This window comes from Tremella mesenterica (genome assembly GCF_000271645.1).
Source record: "Tremella mesenterica DSM 1558 unplaced genomic scaffold TREMEscaffold_10, whole genome shotgun sequence".
NCBI classification, from domain to species: Eukaryota; Fungi; Basidiomycota; class Tremellomycetes; order Tremellales; family Tremellaceae; genus Tremella; species Tremella mesenterica.
The window spans coordinates 68,230-85,729 of NW_006711234.1; the positions used below are offsets into that span (position 1 = coordinate 68,230).

Sequence of the window (17,500 nt, forward strand, 5' to 3'; positions counted from 1 at the left end):
AAGCTCTCCTACATCTTTATATACTCACCATTCGAGTATCTGTTTGAGTCTGGACTGAAGTAAATATATGAAGTGAAACTGATTGATAGAAAACTAACAATGATGTTGAAAGAGCAGCAGATTATAGTGAGCACTCTTCTTCTTCTTTTTTTCTCAAACGAATACGAATAAACTCTCTTTCCGTCATGGCCCAGCTTCTACGCCAAGAGGTAGTACAGATCCGTTGAGATTTGATCCGATCATACAAGATGATCCCTTGCCATTGACCAAAGGACACACCCCTCTTGCCCCCTTGTTCCTCATCACACCCATGTCCGTCCTTCTAGCCTTCTCCCCTGACATCTGCCTTTTACTTTCTTTTGATAATTACTCGTACTATCCCGACCTCCGGATCCACCAAAATCAACATAGACTGCTTTAGACATTATAGACTGTCGAAAACATAAGTCATTGTCATACTGGCCCGACCGAAAGTCAATAGACGAAGTGAAAATAAGACGAAAGCTAATCATACCCCCTCCTTTGTCCTCTATACACATCCCACGTACTCTTCCAATCCTCTCACAACAACCTCACTCTTTGATCCGACATTACTACCCTTGCAACAACCTCTACGAACTCAACGGATTTAATCGGATTCACCTTCAAACTCACACTTCCACGATGGCACCCATGAACCGATCTTTCTCTCTTCCCGTCTCACTGCCCGATCGTGTCTCCCGACTGAAAGTTTTCTCCGGGGCGGCGGGTAAAGATGAGGTGAGTGGGGTCTTTCTCTTCATACGTCATCCTTCGCTTCTAGCTCCTCCACTGGACTCTTCAACCCATGTAACCTTTGCAGCCCTTGCATACCTACATCCTCCAACCTGTGCTCTCTCACAATCAACCACCACACTGCCCCAACCCATCGTCGAGCTCCTTACACCTCACACCTCACACCTCGAACCTCACTCACCACAACTCACTACCCACATCAACCATCCTGCCTAAAACAGCGGTCAATGTTCTCACACTAACCCCTAGGTGAGCTCTGGAAGCTTGAGACGTGTTTCTTCCCCCCTTGCACCACTCCAATCCGTCCCTGAAGGAATCAAAGTCTCTCACTCAGCCAACCTGAATGACCCAGCCGCCAACGTAGTCGACAGTCCTGCTGAGGAGATCAAATCCGACATCAACTTGCCTGCCAAGAAATCCCGTAGGGGATCATTACGCGCTTTTGTCACTCGGACTCGCAAATCTGTTGATTTTTCGAATCAAAAAGACAAGGAGAAAGATCAAGATGTAGCAGACAAAATCGAAAAGCCAGATTCACTTGGATTGACTATAGAAAGAACGCTGACACAGGATTCTTCTACTTCTTCCACCACCCCCACACCACTTCTCAATCCAACTTCCCTCCCTAACCCTCCTCCCCTCACACCATCTTACGATGATCAGACTTCCCACCTTATCATCGGAGCGATGAGTCGGAAGAAGACCGACTCCAAATCGATAGAAAACAAACGACCTTCTGCAACTGGCGCCGCACTAGCTGCGATAGGATTAAAAAGTTCAAGTCTAGGATCTGCCACTCCTTCATCTAGACCTATCACTCCTCCTAAACCGACTGATCCTCTACCAACCATCAAAACCCCTAAACCATCAATCCTTCTTCCTTCAAAACCCATCGGAAGTACTCCCAGGACGGAGAAAGAAGAACGTGGGAGACAAGCCCGTGCACCTAGTCCTTTCTTCCGAGCTAGAAGTCGACGAGATAAAGCCAGGGAAAGAGATCAAAGTCCTCACATCGGAGCGTTACCCAATGACAAAGACGCTGAAAGTGACGGTGAATCAGTCGTCGCCGTAGGTAAATTCCGTCCTCAAGCATCAGCTTTTGACGGTGATGAACCCGGTGTTGTCATACAAGATCAAGATTCCTCCGATAGTGAAGATGAGGAAACCCCCGGAGAAGTAGAGTTCGACGCATTGGACGACGTGGATATATTCGATGAGAAAACAATGGCGAATACAAAAGCTAACGCTTTCTTCATTCCAGGTGTGGCTGCGGATGAAGATGGGGTAGAGATAGAAGGTTTACCTCCTGCACAAGATTCAGATAATAGAAGTGTGTTTGATAATTTTGGTGAAGAAATCGAACAAGATCTATTAGGAGAAGGACCAAATGTTATCGTACCACCTCCATCATTATTCCCAGTTCATCAAGCCGCTACTGCCAAAAGACAGAAATCTTTGAAATCAGGTATGGAGTTGGTTACTGGTCTACCAGCTTTCGCAAGGGATAGATGTACGATGACTTTGACTCAAGGTGATCCTGATGGAGCATTGGAAAAGAGTGGGAAGAGGTTGAGAAGATATGTTGTTTTAAGTGATCTGAGTGATGAGAGTAGGTATGCTTTGGAATGGGCTATTGGGACTGTGGCCAGGGATGGAGATGAGTTGTTTGTTATTTCCGTAAAAGAAGATGAGAGTAAGGGTGGGTCATTGCTTTCATTTTCTTTCTGATCGATCCGGCTCGTAGCTATCTCATCGCTTTCCACTTCTTCCTTCATTTGGGTCTATACTCAGACTTTCCGATGAGTCATCTGTTTCCTCGACGACTTTCTTACTCCGAGAGATGGGCAGTACTTGGGATGTTAGCGCTCATGCTCGTTATGTTTATCTGGCACGGAAAGACTTGCTGAAACCCCAGTCGATCCGAAATCATGGAATAATGCGGATCGTGTACAGAAGCTTCGTGTGCAGAAAGAGGTGCGTAGTCGTTATTGTCTTCCTGTATCATCCATTCACCAGTCTCCCAGTACCGCATTTACCTCCTCACTGAGTCGATGGGCTGTCATGTCTCTCCAGATCGCCCCAGTGCCTCTGGTCTTAACATGTCGCACTCATCACATTTCTACTCCTCATCGCCTCGTGATACCTCTACTTCACCGCGTCTCGCACCCATCTTAATCTCCATCAACCAAACTCCACCTAATCACCTCCCGTTCACTGTATCTCTCACTCAATGTAATCCTCCACAGGGTCTATCCACCGCTATGATCCCATCATCTCATTATCACGATACCCGTATCCCGTAGCCCGTCCGCAACCCTGTATCCCCCGCTGACATCTAGCGTCAAGGAGGCGTACAAATCCTCGTTCGTCAAGTCAACAGCCTCCTCTCCCGAACCCGACTCCAAATCACCGTCACTTGTCAATACCTCCACGCGAAGAACGCGAGACATATGTTATTGGACCTGGTCGACTTTTTGGAACCTACCATGGTGATTGTGGGTTCGAGAGGTTTGGGAGAGATCAAGGGGTGGGTAATGTTTCTCGTTCTCACTCGTCCTTGCTATCTTTCGATTGCCTTCGTACCATCATTCCATCACTTCAGTGCCAGGTTCACTTTCTCCCTTTATACTGCGACTCGGACGCTCATTACCCTCGAACCCACGTTAACCCGCAGTATCCTCCTCGGATCTACTTCACACTACCTAGTCCAAAAATCATCTGTACCCGTCATGGTAGCCCGTCGTCGATTACTCCGACCTCTACGTAAGACAAACCCTGCAAACTTGCGTCATTCACCCCGTGTTTCACTCGCTTCGGCCAGTATTGAAAAAGCCGCTTCGAGTAAACAAGAAGATGAAATTGTGGATGTTGCCAAGGAAGAAGGTGCGGAAGAAGGGCCGGTCAGTGAGGTGTCGAGGGCTATGGAGAGTAGAGAGTCTCTGTGATTTCATCTATCCGCCTATTCTCTTTGTGTTTCAAATGTTCCCATCCTACTCTTCCTTTATCTCATCTAATCTTTCCTCATTTGGACTTTCTCTGTTTCTATCTACCTCTTCTGTCGACTTCTCGTCTTTGACAACACTCTGTCCCACCCACTCGCTTCTTCCGCTTCATCTGGCCCTGCTCAAACTCCATGTGGTCCATCTGGCCAACAAAATGGGATCTTCGAATATTCAGGCCACCCTCGACATTTCAGAGTCTTCAATCATAACCAGCACTCTGTCGACTAGGAGTTAGAGGTGTATGTATACCGAGCCATGGTGAACCATGGGTCGACTCTCATCTGGCCGAAGTAGGGTTTAGGGTGGTCAAGAGGATGACGGCGAGTGGGATATCTCGGCAAGGGAAGTGCAGCTTGGGTTATAGAGGAGTCAAATCATCTGTGAAATCAAATATCGGTTGTAAGAAATAACATCATATATGCACACATCTCTACCTGTCTTTTGATGCTCTTGGTATACTTTTCTCATGATTTCCCGTCCCCGTGTCGTCTTCTCATGCTTCCTCTCCTCTTACTCTCATTCGGTGGTCCTGCAAAACCCCGTCAGTCAAGGAACCACATCAGCTCCGTACTCTACGAATCTTGCTATCTCTCGTCAAGTGCGTCGTGAAAGACTACACGAGTGACTCTTCAACTTGAGCTCCCTTATCTTTCTCCAACTTCAAATTCGTTCCTTCCTCCATGATGGAAGACAATTGAGATGAAGGTTTATCAAGCATTTCCCAACCTTTCATACCGAATCCGACTGACAAAATAGCTGGTATCAGCTCTGGTCTCACTTCTATATCAATCCCATAATCCTCTGACTACTTGAATATCTCAGGATCAACCTTGATACTGGGTATTTACACGTTAAGTGAGATTTGGACTCATCCGAGAGGGCAAGATGAAATGTCATATTTCCCCAATTTCCCTGTGGAGGTATGTTATCATGTCACTTTATCTTTCCCCCTCCCCCGAAGGAGTGATACATGATCAAGGGGACAGGAAAGGATAGCATGAGATTCATTTTCAAAATAAGAAGACGTCAAAACAGAAAGACGCCAAAAAACCAATTTAGAAACTCACCCAACACTAAAAAACCGGAACATGTCCAAAATGCCGCTCTGAGACCTTTGAGGTTTGCTTCATCTTCGGACGAGGATATATTTTGTGAAGAATGTTGACGTTGGACTGTATCTCTTACCAAAGTACATATAGCGAGACCGATTGCGAAACCAAGTCTACAGGAAGTTTGGAAAAGCCCTGTTGGAGGTTAACTTGAGGTCCTTGGTAAAGAGTGATATTCTTTGAGGGGAACGACCAGTCTAGTTCAATGGTCCCCTTTTGATAGCCATCGTTGTGAAAGAGAGAAAAGTGAGAGAAGGGAAAGGGAAAACTAACCAGCGGCTACACTTTGATCATCCTCTGAAGCTGTATGAGAGATTATAGATGATCCAGCAGCTATTGTCCTACTTGATTAGTCTTGACAACTCCACACATGACATAAGTCCTTCCCACATATGTGAGGATGAATATGTTGGTGTAAAACCATTCATCCCGGGACAGAGAGATGAGATGATTGAGCTGGTTCAGATTCATCACCCTGAACGAGAGACCTAAGTGAGGGAGAGGGGAAGTGGGGTTGTAATGACGACAACACGAACAAATGGGATGATCAAATACTATGACTCACGCATCTGTCCCATATGCAGCAAAGAGAAACGCCCACAGATCACATTGCCAAAACTTCCAATCTAATTTCCTTATACCGAAGAGGATGGGGGAGATTCTGTTGTGTATATTTCAGCTTAAACTCTAGAATCGTTACTTTATATCTGAACACACAGGCTGCTTATCTTGGAAACGGGATTGTGAAACATGCTGGTGAATCCGATGCGGGACCCGAGGGGCGTATAAAACATGCGAGATAGGTAAGAAAGTCGACAGTTGAGTATGATGGAGATAAAGGACTCACAGAGAGAGTGTACGTCCAAAAGTCATCAAAACTCTTGGAGGAACGTGTGATATACTCAGAGCCACGACCAACTAATCTCTTAGTTACATAATCTCACACCTATGGATTTGCCATATTGCGTACGATATCAGAAGTTCATCTGCTAATATCCTCTGACTTCAGAGCGTTAAAGTGATGCAAAAAAAGATGAGTTATCTGACGTGAAGGAGATCTAACAACTCACCGCAGCCATGGATCCACTGAAAAACGTCACGCTCAATTTCAACCCCGCGTCGAAAGGTTTAAGCTTTAATACGTCGAAATAAAGGTATGAAACGAATACAAAGAAGGACTGTCTCGTCAGCTTTCTCTTCCTCTTTGCCAAATACCGACAAGGAAAACCGTCTGATCCCCAGATCTTCTGACGGGGGCCCATGTCGGTACCCTGTATACCCAGCTTGGCCTCTGATCCAACCACTCATCTCCCTGCCAATGAAATATAGCACCGGGCACCACATCGGTTGACAGAGCCAGGTGGAAAACGTCTCACTCACGTCCGTATAGGCCCAAGTGCAAGCCGAAGCCAGATAAATCATCAAGACGTTCCTCGCGTCTTTCAGTATCAAAGAAGAGGGTATCAAAGGCGGTGGTTTATTGTTCTCTTCTCGTCTTGAACATCTCATCAAGTACCTCTGTCGCCAGATGAAGAACCCTAAGAGTATAACGCCGCCAATCAACAAAGCAGGCAAGTCTACTATTAGCGCTCATTGTCCTCATTCTGACCGATCTAAAACGATTGGGAACAATGAAGGAAAGTTCGATATTAGATTCTCACTCACAGGGCGTGCTCCATCGTTTTGAACTAGTTTCCGATATTGTCAATCCAAGAAGTATCAACAATAAACCAGATCCAAGGGAGATGGCACCCAACCAATCGACCGACAGTTTTGACGTTATTGGTGGGTCGGCGGGGATCAACCACCAACCTAATATAAGAGGATAGATGGTGACCGCTGCCAGAGACATGAAACATGCTCTCCAGGTCCAACTGTGATCAGCAGATTGGACGCCGTCAAAATACTTCAAAATTACAGAGAAGATGATTAAACAAATTGCTCACCGAGTGTATTGTATGAAAATTCCACCGAAGAGTTCACCTCCGGCCGCTCCGGCCGCTCCACCTAGATATCAGCGAAGTAATTCACATGTGAGCATGAGGTTTCTCATCAAACACCATGACATTTCACACGAGAAGAAGGGCCACAACACAGCACAGTAGTATTTCACAGGAAAGAGAGACACACATCATGAGTTAATAGCATTCCGTATATGAAGGAGAGTTGTGAAAGGGACATACCAGTAGTAATCACCGTAAATGCAAAAGTCCTCTTCCTTCCTTTCGGATACAAGATCCCTATCAATCCAGCTGAAGAGGGTAATAGTAATGCTGAACTGAGTCCTGTGAATCCTCGGAGTATGATGAGGCCTATGGCGTTCTTTATGTCAGCTAGACACTCGCACCCTAACATCTTAGACCTTACCGAAAGGTTCTCTCAGAGTAAGCAGCCTTGACGTATACAACTGAACAGAGGGGTCAATCTTGCTTCTCGAGTCGCGTAGTATCGAAAGAAAAAGATATTAGGAACAGAAGACAACAAAAGAGAAGAAGGAGAGGAACGGAAAGAAGAGGGAAAGCAAGAACAAGGAGTACATGCAGACGAAGAGGACACCCGCTGACTCACAGGCATGACAGCTGATAACACATTAAAAATGATGAATGTAAAACAACCGATCAATAAACCCCTTTTTTGACCATAAACATCACATAGTCTACCCGCTATAACTTGAAAACAGCCCTATCAGTCCGATACAACTCCCTTCGATGTCATGATGCCGGAAGTCGGAACATGTGAAACTTGGGAAAATCCTGCTGATGGTCGAGAAATGTGACACTCACCCAAGTAAGCATATAACTAGCTGCTATCCATTGTGCTTTGGCATCAGATAGAGAGAATTCACGTCCTACAGTGGGAAGAATGAATGCAGTTTCGAGGATGGCGGCGGACTGAAACTTAGATGTCGAAAACTTGCATCCAGTCTCAACTCTTCTTATCCCCTCCAATCATCACTCTCCCTATGGCCTCTTATGTATAGGGATGTTGTCAAGAGACATGCAGACTTCGGAATTCATATGTCAACGGGGAAATGAAAGGATGATGATGAAGAGATAAGAACGGAAGACCCACCGTGCATGCCCATACCACCGCCATACCCGTAGCCAACAACATGAGTCTTCCATTTGACATTTCTTGTATTTGATCCGACGTTCGTTGCTCGTTTCCATTCCCAGACGATAGAGGACCTGTTTGCTTGTCATCTATATCTGCCTTTTCGTCGACGGACCTTTCCAACGAAGGCACCACGACGATGTCTCCATTCGATTCCATTTTGTGTTCGCACACGGTCAGACCGATTGACACAAAGAGAATGAGTTAGAAGTATATCTATCGACCACACCCTCCCCCAACGGTCAGAAGCTGATCCTACATCAGCGCAATCATCAGTATTCACTGTCATCACAAAGGAGTATCAGCCATCCCGCCAAGATCAGCGATCAGCGAGGAGGGGAAAAGAGGGAAAAGCAAAGAGGAGAAAAGTGCCGATCAATCGAACAAACCCATCTTTTATGGCTTCCTATTCCAAACATTGCATGCGCTCTACTCGACAACCCTCGAACCCCTTCCAATAACCGACAACATCGGAAGATGCTCATGATCATGCATAATTCTATAAAACCCACAAACAAAATCAAACAGATGAAGTCAGATGACAAGAGATTTCAACGTTCTTCCGTACTCTGAACACTAGACGCTCTATACATAGCCAAAGCTGGATTCCTTTTAAATCCCGGTGCTCCCGTCCCATAATTTCCAAAACTCGGTGCGGTATCACTCGATCCTTGAGCATCCGGTGCAAACCTTATCGACGTATTCCTCGGCGCTGAGATAGTACGTGAGAGCGGTACACCTTCCCTTCCATCCTCTCCTACAGGTGTAGGAAGATCCGATGATCCTATAGGTCTCGGAGAGGCTGTGAGTCTAGGTGGAGTTAAGAATCCAGGAGTGGCATCTGAAGGTGGTGCCAAACCTTCCTCAACTTTCCCAGGATGTGAAGAAGGTGATGAATGACCTAGACCGAAAAAACGACGTAATCCCTTTTTACCAGAATTGACACGTATCACAGGAGGTCGATTAGCTCGACTTGGACCTGCTTCAACGGGTTCTTCGTCCTGGTTCATTTGTTCGGGAGAGACAGGTCGAACAAGTTCGGGGAAAATATCATGCCGTTCTTCATCAGAAGATCTTGGATCGTTTGGAGCTTTTGCTGGATCACCTCTATCAGGGGAGGAATGAGAAGAATGAGGTAATTCCGTATCACTTTCGAGCGATATAGCTTGTCGTATTTTATCCATTGCTGACCGACCTTCATCTTTGGCTTTTTCCCATTCTTCTTCCACTTTTGGTAACCATGTTCTTAACCTTTCTCTTTCCCTATCTCTCAATCTGTGAGGATGAAGGAATCGAGAACTTTGAGATGGCCGACGATGATCGTAATAGTGTCGTATGACTTCCACTGAGACTTCTCCCTGATCATATCAGTGATCGGTCCTCTCTGTGCACAGAAAAACTTACTCCAGATCCCGCTCTTCTCTCAACAACCAGATGGTTTCCTTCTCTATATTCCGCCAAAGGAGGAGTTCGACGACCAGCTCCAGTAGGATCATCAATCTTCTCTTCACCCGCCGCATCCCGAGCGTCCACTTCCACATCTTCCTCCTCTTCGCCTCTCTGCGCGGTGTGAGGATGATGTTGATGATGGGTATCGTGCATTTGGATGAATTCCCCTTGGGAGCTACCACTCCCTCTACTTTCCACATCCCCATGTAACGACTCAGCAGCAGTATCATCACTGGGCGTATCTTTATGTCTGACACCTAAGTCTCCTTCCTCGGCATCATCATCTCGGTTAATGACAATGTCCTGTCCGGGAAGAATACGTCGAGCATGTGTCGTCCAAGCTGGCTCATCCCTGCCTGCATCCATTGAAGGTTGACGAGACCAAGTGTAGGTGATACTATGCACTCGACGTCCGAGGGAGAAGAAGGGAATAGACAGGCCGTCTATGCTTGTCAGCCATCCGGGACCCACCATAAAGGGCGAGTTACTCACGCGTAAGGACAGATGATAAGACAAGGAAAGCCACTATGGGTCGTATGATCCGTTTCAGGAAATCGATCTGATCCGTTGAACCTTCTGGCAAACTCAGGTTCGCGAGGGTAGAAATGAAGATAGCTCCAACTCCCATCGGACCTACAAGTCAGCATGAACTCAACCTCACAGAAAGAAACGCACCGAACCATCCGGTGAAAACAGCCTCCCGAAACGTTTTGATATCCGGAATGAACTTGTATAAAGCTACCACGATGGGTAACCGACGGAGGATCAGGATCAAAATGGTCAAAACGACCAACCGCCAGACCTGGATTTTTCAGTAATGCAACCGAAGATGCATCGCCTCTCACTTACAGGAACATCAGGACTGTTGAACTCTCCAAAAGGGATGAGAGCACCGATGTAGATGAAAGCGGCACAGTTGAATAGTAGATCGATAACGTTTGAAAATACAGCATCTTCAGTAGCTTTGTTGAAAAAACCATCCCATGCGAACGCACAACCACATGCGAAAGCAGATAGGAGGTCATCACTACCAAGCAGGACTGTTATTCCTAGTCGTTAGCATGAATATCATTGCGACTTGTACTCACCTATTGACATGACTGCCAAGCTAACATATTGAGCGACATAGGATTGTCTATCGATGAGTCGCTTGTTCTCCGCAAATTTCATAACCTTTCTGGCAACAAAACCCAACAGAGATCCGATGACAGTGCCAAGCAGAATCTCATAGGCCCTATTCGTCAACATTTGTAAATTGAAACACCCGAAACCCCTCGTAGACTCACAGTACGGTATAAAACCATCGTCCGATCGCCTTTCCAGTATTTTCATCGGTCAACAAGTAAATGGCGATGAAGAGAAATGGAAACGCAGCTCCATCGTTGCTTCCTGATTCCGCAGACAAGATGTGTCGAATATGCGCAGGCACGTGTTTGTCGGCAAACTTGCCACCTACAACTGCTTGTGCAAGAATGGGATCGGTGGGAGTTACACAAGCAGCGATGACGAGTGCTGAGAGAAGTTCGAGACCTGGGATAAGTCCCCACATGAGGAGGGCGGAGACGAACCATCCCCAAAACATGCATGGGCCGAGGAGGAAGAAGAGAGAACGCCAATGACGTGCCATGTATGCCTGTCGTGAGTTCCTTCCTCACTTCCATTGCAAGACCCGGGCTCATAGAACGGATAGGCATGAAGTAGAAAGACTGAACTCACTTTTGGCAATTCAACACCGACTGCGAAGACAGAGATGGCAATGACAACCCTCGTAACCTCCAAAGTGATCTCATCTGTCGTCTCCACATTAGGACCTCCCCAGCCATACGGATTGAATAGTTTTAGGCAATGAGGACCGATGATGATTCCTACCAAAGTCGCGATAGGAGCTTCACCGATGTACAATTTTTCTTTCACAAACAGTCTCCTCGTATCAGCCAGATATGTATTGAGCAAGAACTAGAGAACTTACGAGCACATGCCAAAGAGGACGACAAATGCACCAAGGAAGGCGTATGCCAAATGGGCGGCGTTGACTTCGAAAGGATCAAACCCCATTTTGCTAGATTCGTCTTGCTGTCGTTGATCACCTTAGGAAGCGAAGGGGGGAGAGTAAAGTCGTCTTTGACCTTGTCATCCCAAGGCAGTGTCAAAAAATAAGGCGGAGTCGGATTGAGAAAAGTCGAGGCAGCGGGGTTTGTATGATACGAAATGAAAGGATTGCGTCCGAAGGAGAGAAGTGTTGTGATGTCGACTTCCACACGCTGCCCCGCGATGGTCACGCGAGCGACGACCGGACTCGGTCCGGACTGGACTAGACTAGACTGAGAGTGAACCCAGTCAAGATCAGATCAAAGAATGATGGATGTATTGATCTGAATCAAAAAAGAGCTGTAGCCCTTCACTTGCCGCCAAGCTCGAGGGTGGATAAGTTGCGGATCAGTCACTTGCAGGATCGTCGTTCCTTCTTGCGTTCGGCTCGGACCGACTATGAGTAGAGCTACCGGGTTACTCAGACGCCTCCCCTTCTGGTGTCCACCGGATGCCTCAAGAAGATGTGATAGGTCGTCCGGTAGAGTGAAGACGAAAAGTAGACAGAAAAGTGGATAGAGTGGATAGGTAGAAAACGCACCGCATACCAAGCCCGCCAAGAAAAACACCCCGACCCGGTTTGATGACGTAAGCATGACTGGGCCGCCGCTGCACATGGCAGTCAGTTGACCACTTTGCCAACATTTGGGACCACACTGCTGATTTAAACCTGCTTGTCACTCACACAGGGTTGACCAGTTGAAGAACACTTCCTGCTTTGTAATGGTAGTACCAAAAACACAACTACTTGGCTGCAGTTTGGGTCGAGTTCATGTGTCACAACCCAAACAATGTCCTAGGGTGTCACGGGCGGGGTCTAATCCTGTCACGGCCGTCGAACAACTACTTTCTAACAGACCGACGGTCAATGAACCTCGGCTAACTTGACGCTTCTAAGTCGATGTCTCACCCAACCGGGAGGGCGCAGACGTCGAAAGGAGTGTCAGCGTAGTTACTCTAACTGGGGTTTTGTTCTACTGATGGCGATGTATCTCGATTGGTATATAGCTATCTCTATCTGTCTTTCACTACTAACAACAATCAAGAATCGCTGAAGAACTTCAGTGATCTTCTCAGCTAATATCATCTATTCCTCCTAGACGTTCGTCCAACCCTCTCGCGCTTTGACGTACTTCAACGCACTTCGTCCAACTTCCCCGAGTCCCCGGCCATCCTCTTCCTCCTTCGACTAACTCCGCCTAACATCGCCGCACTTCTCCTCCCTTTGTCCCTACCTAGCCTAACTCTGTCTAACTTCGCCGTACTTCTGCTCCCATTATCCCTACCTAGCCTAACTCCGTTTAACTTCGCCGTACTTGGTCTCAGATGTTGTCACGGCCGTCGAACAACTATTTCTTAATAGACCGACGGTCGACGAACCTCGGCTAACTTCACGCTCTGAGTCGATGTCTCACCCAACCAGGAGGGCGCAGACGTCGAAAGGGGTGTAACTACGGCGTACTTCGGCGTAGTTACTCTAACTAGGGTTTTGTTCTACTGATGGCGATGTATCTTGATTTATAGCTATCTCTATCTGTCTTTCACTACTGACAACAATCAAGGATCGCTGAAGAACTTCAGCGATCTTCTCAGCTAATATTATCTACTCCTCCTAGACGTTCATCCAACCCTCTCGCGCTTTGACGTACTTCAACGCACTTCGTCCAACTTCCCCGAGCCCTCGGCCATCCTCTTCCTCCTTCGACTAACTCCGCCTAACATCGCCGCACTTCTGCTCCCATTGTCCCTACTTAGCCTAACTCCGCCTAACATCGCCGCACTTCTGCTCCCATTGTCCCTAATTAGCCTAACCCCGCCTAACATCGCCGCACTTCTGCTCCCATTGTCCCTACTTAGCCTAACCCCGTCTAACTTCGCCGTACTTCTGCTCCCATTGTCCCTACTTAGCCTAACTCCGTCTAACTTCGCCGTACTTGGTGTCAGAAGTCCTGAGTTACGTGTAGAGTAAAGAGGTTAAGGCGTGATGGGGTTTTGATGGCCAAAGGAGGGTCATTGTTGGTGGAGTAATCGAGGTGTCACGACGTAGTTCGTGACAGATGTCCTGAGTTACGTGTAGAGTAAAGAGGTTAAGGCGTGATGGGGGGCTTGATGGTCAAAGGAGGGTCATTGTTGGTGGAATAATCAAGGTGTCACAACGTAGTTTGTGACAAATCCCCAATGGGTAGGCAAGTGTCACAAGGTTGATTCTTCGTTAACTTTACAGGACCAACAGCCGATAACTTCGTGGGCTATGACCCTTAACAGACTTGTTCTTTGTAGTATGGAGTGGTGACAATAACTTCTGGGTGTAATGACTTTGTGCTCTACTAACTTCTATTACTAAGACAACAACCAGAGATCATCAAAGATCTCTGGGAACTTCACCCCCTTAAGTACTTCGTCCCTTCCTAACTTCCCCTACGCAGAACTTCATTCAACCCGAAGCCCCGAGCTTCGTACCTTGTGAACTTCGTCCTCGACAAAGTTCATGTCTCCCTAACTTCGTCTCTTCCTAACTTTGTATCTCCCTAACTTCGTGTCAAGGCTGTCGAACAACCACTTTCTAATAGACCAACGGTCGACAAACCTCGGCTAACTTGACACTTCAAAGTCGATGTCTCACCCAACCAGGAGGGCGCAGATGTCAAAAGGAGTGCAACTTCGGCGTACTTCAACGTAGTTACTCTAACTAGGGTTTTGGTTTACTGATGGCGATGTATCTCGATTTAAATGTAGCTATCTCTATCTATCTTTCACTACTGACAACAATCAAGGATCGCTGAAGAACTTCAGTGATCTTCTCAGCTAATATTATCTATTCCTCCTAGACGTTCACCCAACCCTCTCGCGCTTTGACGTACTTCAACGCACTTCGTCCAACTTCCCCAAGTCCCCGGCCATCCTCCTCCTCCTCCGACTAACTCCGCCTAACATCGCCGCACTTATGCTTCCATTGTCCCTACTTAGCCTAACTCCGTCTAACTTCTCTGTCACGACTCGGTAAAGTCGTGACCCGTGATTCAGGGATTTTCATGTTTTTCGTACGATTTCATATGAACTCACCCGAATTCATACGATCTCATATGAACTCACCCGAATTCATACGATTTCACACGAATCCACCTGATTTCATATGAAATGACCACGATTTCATACAAAATGACCACGAATTCATACGAAGTCACCCGAAATCATACGAATGATTTGCGCTTCAGAAGTCCCTTGGAAAAGGATATAAGGAGGACATTTCTATTTTGTAGTTTCTTCTTTCCAAGGATCAAAATATTATTTGCCACTCGCAAAAGACCTCTTCCTGACATACTACTTACATCCGACACATTCCTCATCATCATTACCCCTGTCCACACCATCACACACACCCATATTGTCATCTCGACCTGCCCGGATCCTTCGCAAGTCACTTTAGTCGTCCGACCACATCAGAAGTCTACTGTCACAAAGTGTGTGACAAGTCGAGCGAAAGTCGGGGAAGGGTATTTAACCAGCGATCGGCGGTAGTGTTAACCGCCGATTAATAGGCCTTTTCGTCGCAGAGGTTAACATCACTGTTCCGTTGGGCACTGTTATATCGAGCCAATGCTGGTTAGTTGGTCCTCGTGACATCTACGGACAACATACCAACCGTCGTTGTCCAAGCTAACTAAACAGTTGCAGTCCACCTGTCTTTGATCCATTGAGGTCTGTCAAGGACAGGACCGTGACATTCTCCGTACTTCTGCTCCCTTCGTCCCTACTTAGGCTAACTCCATCTAACTTTGCCGTACTTCTGCTCCCCTTTGTCCCTACTTAGCCTAACTCTGTCTAACTTTGCCGTACTTTGCTGTCCTTATGCTCCAGGCCCCCGTATACCTTATTCTCCCGTTGTACTTTGCCGTAGTTGGTCTCAGAGGTCCTGAGTTATGTGTAGAGTAAAGAGGTTAAGACGTAATAGGGGTTTTGATGGTCAAAGGAGGGTCATTGTTGGTGGAATAATTGAGGTGTCACAACATAGTTCGTCACAGTCGATGAGGAACTATGAGGAACTACGCAGAACATAGAAGAGCTGCGAGGACAAGAGACTGAGAGATTATGCCTTACAAGGCATCAGAACAGAGGAAAGAGAAACTAGAGAAGTACTTGGAGCTTCTGCCTGTCAGGCAGGAGAGCACAGGAAAGATAGTCTTGGAGTTTACGCCTGATAGGCTGAGTGGAGGTCTGAACTTGTGATTATGACAAGTCATTATTTGAGAGTGTCATTCATGACACAATCACCGAATCAATCACAGGATCAATCACCGGGTCAACCACCGGGTCAACCACAGGATCAACCGGTCAACCGGTTGTCAGGATAGCCTTGTGAAAACACCTGTTTGAATGTGGAAGATACGCTACTGATTGATACACACCCGCCACTGATGAAGAGTACACACTAGTGATGAGGAGTATGCACTAATGGTCAGAGGTTTCATCTCTTTCAGCAGTGCAGACGACTCATCTGAGAGAACCAGAAGGAAAACCACTCTACTAAGCATATTCAGCCTATATTCGAACCTCTCAAACCTCTACTGAACCCGCAGGACTGAACCAGGTATTTTCGAATCAAAATCTGCATATTGTGGCGCCTAAGAAACACCCTCTGAACCCCCTGAAAGATCACAGCTCATCCAGGTAGTATGGGAGAGTTTCAGGTATTAAAGGATCAAATTTCATGAATATTTTATTCTTGTGTCACAAACCACATTGTAACATCCCTGACAACCACCATCACCGACCCTCCTTTCACCATCACCAACTACCACCCGAACCACTGAGAGCGACTACAGCGAAGTTACGAGAACCAAGAGGGTATTTGTCACGATAACCCCGCCTGGCGGAGAACTACGGCGAAGTTAGAGGAAGGGAACCGAAGGAGAGCAGAGTAGGGAAGTTAGGCGAAGTTAGTAGAAGTGAGCAGAGTAGGATGTCGGGGATATGGCGAGGTACGGCGAAGTTGAGTGAAGAGGACTGAGCGCGAGGCTGTGCAGGAGTTGAGGGACGTTCTATGAGAAGAGAGGAGCAGTATAGATAGTTTACAGATCACTGAACTTCTTCAGCGATCCTTGATTGTTGTCAGTAGCGAGAGATATATTCAGTAGCTACAACCATCGAGTTAGGGAGAGCTACCACCGAGCAGTTCGACGCACCACGGCAAAGTAAGCCTCAGTTCATCGACGATCACCTTATCATTTCACCACTCGACGGATTACTACGGCGAAGTTAGCTGTAGTTCCCCGACAAGTACCCTGTCCTAGTGAGACATCGACGCCCACTACTACGTAGTTAGCCGAGGTTTGTCGACCGTCGGTCAGTAGAAGAGAAGAAACGACGATTGTGACATCGTGTTTCTTTTCATGAATTCAACCTTTGATGAGGAGACCGCTTTTGGGGGCTTCCAGGATGATTCAGAGCCTTCTGCAAGGTCATTTAAAATGCTGTTTTTGATACAGGGTTTCCCCCCAGGAAGTAGGAGAGGAGAGGAAGGAGTTTGAGGCTCAGTTGGGGGTGTTTTGTCTATAGATAGTGGTTCTAGCTCTCTGTTTCTTTCTCTGTCTCTCTGATCAATTGTCATCTTTGACTCAACTCTCTACTCTGACTTACTGTTGCATTTAAGACTGTTTGAGACACACCAGTGCGGCTTCATCGTCATCAGTCGTATATTCATGACACAGTAACTTAACTTCACCGGAGGTCGAAGCAAAGAGCTGCCCAATCACGGTTCCCATGTTCCCCGGAGGTCGTAGCCGAAGCTGCCCAATCACGGTTCCCATGTTCCCCGGAGGTCGAAGCAAAAAGCTGCCCAATCACGGATCCCACCTGCAATTCGAGCCAGAGGTTCGGTCAAAGTCACAACACCAGTTCCTGCCGTAGCGGATCAACAGTGCAGTAACAGACCAACCTCACGACTCTAGAGAGGAGGGGACTCAT

At 46.9% G+C, this 17,500-nt stretch overlaps 3 protein-coding genes across 3 annotated transcripts; 1 reads left to right on the plus strand and 2 right to left on the minus strand.

Moving 5' to 3' along the window:
* Positions 1-663: 663 nt before the first annotated feature.
* On the plus strand, positions 664-3,719 carry TREMEDRAFT_69603 (uncharacterized protein; the record flags this gene model as incomplete). Its single annotated transcript, XM_007006549.1, has 6 exons — positions 664-909; positions 996-997; positions 1,200-2,473; positions 2,690-2,748; positions 3,114-3,301; positions 3,449-3,719. The coding sequence occupies 6 exons, from the start codon at positions 664-666 to the stop codon at positions 3,717-3,719; spliced, it is 2,040 nt and encodes a 679-aa protein (XP_007006611.1).
* Positions 3,720-5,153: 1,434 nt separating this feature from the next.
* Positions 5,154-8,158, minus strand: TREMEDRAFT_64068 (uncharacterized protein; the record flags this gene model as incomplete). Its single annotated transcript, XM_007006392.1, has 12 exons — positions 5,154-5,226; positions 5,451-5,546; positions 5,733-5,803; positions 5,956-6,063; positions 6,105-6,197; positions 6,266-6,462; positions 6,551-6,759; positions 6,832-6,892; positions 7,069-7,207; positions 7,454-7,567; positions 7,669-7,797; positions 7,958-8,158. 12 exons carry the CDS (start codon positions 8,156-8,158, stop codon positions 5,154-5,156), a joined length of 1,491 nt encoding a protein of 496 aa, XP_007006454.1.
* A 316-nt stretch (positions 8,159-8,474) lies between these two features.
* Positions 8,475-12,025, minus strand: TREMEDRAFT_45103 (uncharacterized protein). The gene is made up of 9 exons (XM_007006356.1): positions 11,418-12,025; positions 11,165-11,369; positions 10,735-11,081; positions 10,537-10,682; positions 10,298-10,497; positions 10,124-10,250; positions 9,941-10,081; positions 9,404-9,891; positions 8,475-9,357 (listed from the first exon to the last, which is right to left on the minus strand). Exons 1-9 carry the CDS (start codon positions 11,501-11,503, stop codon positions 8,551-8,553), a joined length of 2,547 nt encoding a protein of 848 aa, XP_007006418.1. The 5' UTR covers positions 11,504-12,025; the 3' UTR covers positions 8,475-8,550.
* Positions 12,026-17,500: the final 5,475 nt, after the last annotated feature.